The 3,656-nt window shown below is 35.7% G+C and overlaps 1 protein-coding gene across 1 annotated transcript in view; it reads left to right on the forward strand.

The window, feature by feature from the left end:
- Nucleotides 1-3,656, forward strand: part of Fcho2 (FCH domain only 2) — a 109,765-nt gene that overhangs the window by 53,329 nt on the left and 52,780 nt on the right. The window contains exons 9-11 of the mRNA XM_005356433.3: nucleotides 1,596-1,640; nucleotides 2,468-2,540; nucleotides 3,199-3,223. Coding sequence (XP_005356490.1) covers nucleotides 1,596-1,640; nucleotides 2,468-2,540; nucleotides 3,199-3,223 — 143 coding nt within the window. The remainder of the gene's footprint in view (nucleotides 1-1,595; nucleotides 1,641-2,467; nucleotides 2,541-3,198; nucleotides 3,224-3,656) is intronic.

The raw sequence follows: 3,656 nt of genomic DNA on the forward strand, positions 1-3,656 counted from the left end.
CTCGAACTCACAGAGATCCGCTTGCCTCTGCCTCCCAAGTGCTGGGATTAAAGGCGTGCGCCACCACCGCCCGGCTTGCTTTATCATTTCTTATTCTGCAGTATATCCATCCTTGTTAGTAGCACTAAATTAATTTTTCTATCATACCACCATGCCAGGTTATGTGTATGAGTGTCCTTTTCACATTAAAAATATTTCCCTTAGGTGAGATGTGTGGTGCACACCTTTAATCCCATCATTTGATAGGCGAAGCCAGGCTGGTCTATATAGTGAGTTTCAGCTCAGCCAGAGCTACATAGTTAAGACCCTGTCTCAAACAAACAAATCTTTCCATTGCCTGTAAACTGCACTTAAAATATCTTGTCCTTCTAATACAATTAGAGATTGGGATTTTTGGTTCTAGGGTGACCACCTTAATGAGGGTGTAATTATTTATGTAACTGAAGACAGTGTTTCCTAAGCATAATTCTAGAAATTGATAGAATAAAGAATGGGACAGATAAGGTACCAAGCTTGTCTTCTAGTACGATTTACTGTGTTTTTCTCCTTTCCCATGAACATAGCCAAGGATTCGGCGCCTGCCTCTTACTACTTATTTTCTCCAGTAACGGTGCTGCAAGGTCCTTGAAAGCAGAAACTACGTGTGTTCTGTGGTATAACTTAGAAAGAGTTTCTAGTAAAGTACTGTATTAGTAGTCTCAGTTTTTAATTTACATTCATTTATTGGGAGGGCATGTACCTCGTGGTGTACTTGTGGAGGTAAGAGAAAAACTTATTGAAGTCAGTTCTCCTCCTCTCTGTTTTTTGTTTTGTTTTTAGTTAGAATTATTTAATCAAGAATTATTACTGAGGGGCTGGAGAGATGGCTCAGTAGTTAAGAGCACTTGCTGCTCTTTCAGATGACCTGAATTTTGTTTCCAGCACCCATGTGGCAGCTTATAACTGTCTGTAACTCCAATTCCAGGGGGGGTCTGACACCCTCTTCTGGATTCCTCAGGCTCCAGGCATGTCTGTGGTATATATCCACACATGCAGGTACTCACACATAATACAAATAAATATTTTAAAAAATTATTACTGAGTCCCAGTGAGCTGGCTCAGCAGGTAAAAATATACAAGCCTGGCAACCTGAATTTGATCTTTGGGACCAGGGTGGAAGAAGCAGTTCGTGAAAGTTGTTCTCTGACCTCTGTATGTAACTGCCAGCTCTCTCGCTCTTTTCACCTGTACAGAAACATCTCATGTTATAGCATGATTTATAAAGAGTCTCTTGTCAGTCTGTTGAGATGACTTAGCAGCTAGAAGCACTTGCAGCTCAAGCCTGACAACCTGAATAGAAAGCTTATGCAGTGGTGTGCATGAGTATTTATTCTCTCAAGCCAACCTGGAGTACAAAGTACAGAAGATATATGGAGGCCCTTCCTCAGCAAAATGGAAAGAACAAACCCCTGTCTTCTACATGTGTACCTGCGCTCACAATAGAAAGACACATATAGTCCAGAAATAAAAAATTTCGCATGTCCAATTAAATTATCAAAGTTAAAATAATTTTTCTGATAATTATTTTTTAAAGCAAGTTTTTCTTTTCTACCCAGGCCTTATTGAATTTGAAGAGTGTGACCCTGCTAGTGCAGTTGAAGGTAAGGTGACTGCTTGTAATATACTAACTATATGGGAACTAGTGTCTTCTGCTTGTTGAGCAGATAGAAAGGAACTGCTTTCTATTGATGTTATAGCACAGTGCTAAAGCACATACATGTAATGGTCTCAGATACTGAACCCAGAATCTAGCTTGTACTCTTCTAGTGAGCCACCCATGTAACCTAACATAATACTTTTAAAAATACATGCAATGAATTACGTACCCCTGTCTAACAGCTTTGCTGGCCTGGAACTCACTCTGTAGACCAGGCTGGCCTCAAACTCATAGAGATCCACCTGCCTCTGCTTCCCAAGTGCTGGGATTAAAGTGTGTGCCAATTTTGTTTGGTTTTTTTTTTTTTTTGAGTTTTAATATATCTTCAAATGCTCATTTTACCTGAAGTTACTGAGGGAATATTTACCAGAAGAAAAGAATTTCTTTAAGTGAATATTCTGTAATCCTTTAATGAACCAGATTGCATTACATAAAAGTTGAAACAGACTCTGAATATAAGCTAAAGGCTTTACTAATTGATGCTTTTTATGCCATTTGTTTGCTCATTGATTCATCCATCTATTCATTCATTTATTAGGGTTTTGGGGATAAAAGACTTTTGCCATGTATCCTAGGCTACCAACAAACTTAAAACTCTCCCGCCCCAGCTTCCGGAGGGTAGGGTGACAGGTGTACACCACCACTCCTGAAGATGCTCTTATTTCTTTCATCCAAAGTTTGCTTGTCACAAAAAGTTTGTCTGAGTTTTTGTGCTTTATATCCTTATCAAGAACAGTTACATTTCTATTACAATGTGTATTTATGTTAAAGGCATAAAACCAAGGAAAAGAAAGACTTTTGCTTTGCCTGGAATAATTAAGAAGGAAAAGGATGCAGAGTCTGTGTAAGTATTTTAAATATCGCCCAAATCCTTTTCATTGTTTCTGAGTGACTACGAATTGCTTTGATTTTGAAAAGAAAAGGTCCTTTTGAAAGTATTCAAAATGTATGTCTAAACTGGAGGAAGAAAAAACCTTTTAAATGATTAGATTTACCAATTTCTCTGATTTTAGTTCATGATAACTTTTTCTCATTTACTATGTTAAAATTTGAAGATATTTTAGACAAAAGCTGATGTGCCCAGGACCCTTATTTAGAAAAACGGAAGCCAGTTCTGCAGGTTGTCCTATGGTCTCTTTCCCTCAACAAAGTTGTAAAAATGTCTACTGCTAGACAGCCCTGTAGAATAGACAGCTTTGTTATCACACCGAGTGAGTATGTTCCTAGAAAAGAAGTACACCTACAAGCATTTTAGATTATGTGTGAGCTGTTCATGTTTAACAGCTATTTTTGAGATGAGAATGTCCACTTTAGAATTTTAAAATTTTAAAATAAATTGATACTATTTTAATCTTCATGACTTTGTTTCTCAGTATATTTTTGTAAAATTCAAACAAAATCTATATTTACTATTAAGATATCCTAAATATGATCTAATTAACAGATAGTTTTAATAATTGAATCTTGCAATACTTTATTTTTTTGTCTTTTTTTTAAAACAGGGAATGTCCTGACGCAGACTCACTTGTAAGTAATTTTAATTTTATTCCAGACAATTTAAAGTATTTTCATTAGAAAAGACATATTTGACTTTTTAAATCAATCTTCAAAGAAAAATACCATGTAATAATTTGCTGCCTAAATTATTATAAAGGTGCATCTCAGTTTTACATTATAGTATACTTTTCTGTTAAACTGAAAACACTTCTCACTGGGAGAAATGGATTTTACTTTTAAAATTTGTGTGGCACCGTGTCATCCCTCACAAATGAGAAGCTTTTTTTTAAAATTTATTTATTTATTAAAGATTTCTGTCTCTTCCCCTTATAACTTAGGTTTTGTATTTGTTTTTTTAACAAATATTTTTAAAGGTGGTCTATATTTTCTTTCTTTCTTTCTTCTTCTTCTTCTTCTTCTTCTTCTTCTTCTTCTTCTTCTTCTTCTTCTTCTTCTTCTTCTT

Source organism: Microtus ochrogaster, chromosome 19, assembly GCF_000317375.1.
Source record: "Microtus ochrogaster isolate Prairie Vole_2 chromosome 19, MicOch1.0, whole genome shotgun sequence".
NCBI classification, from domain to species: Eukaryota; Metazoa; Chordata; class Mammalia; order Rodentia; family Cricetidae; genus Microtus; species Microtus ochrogaster.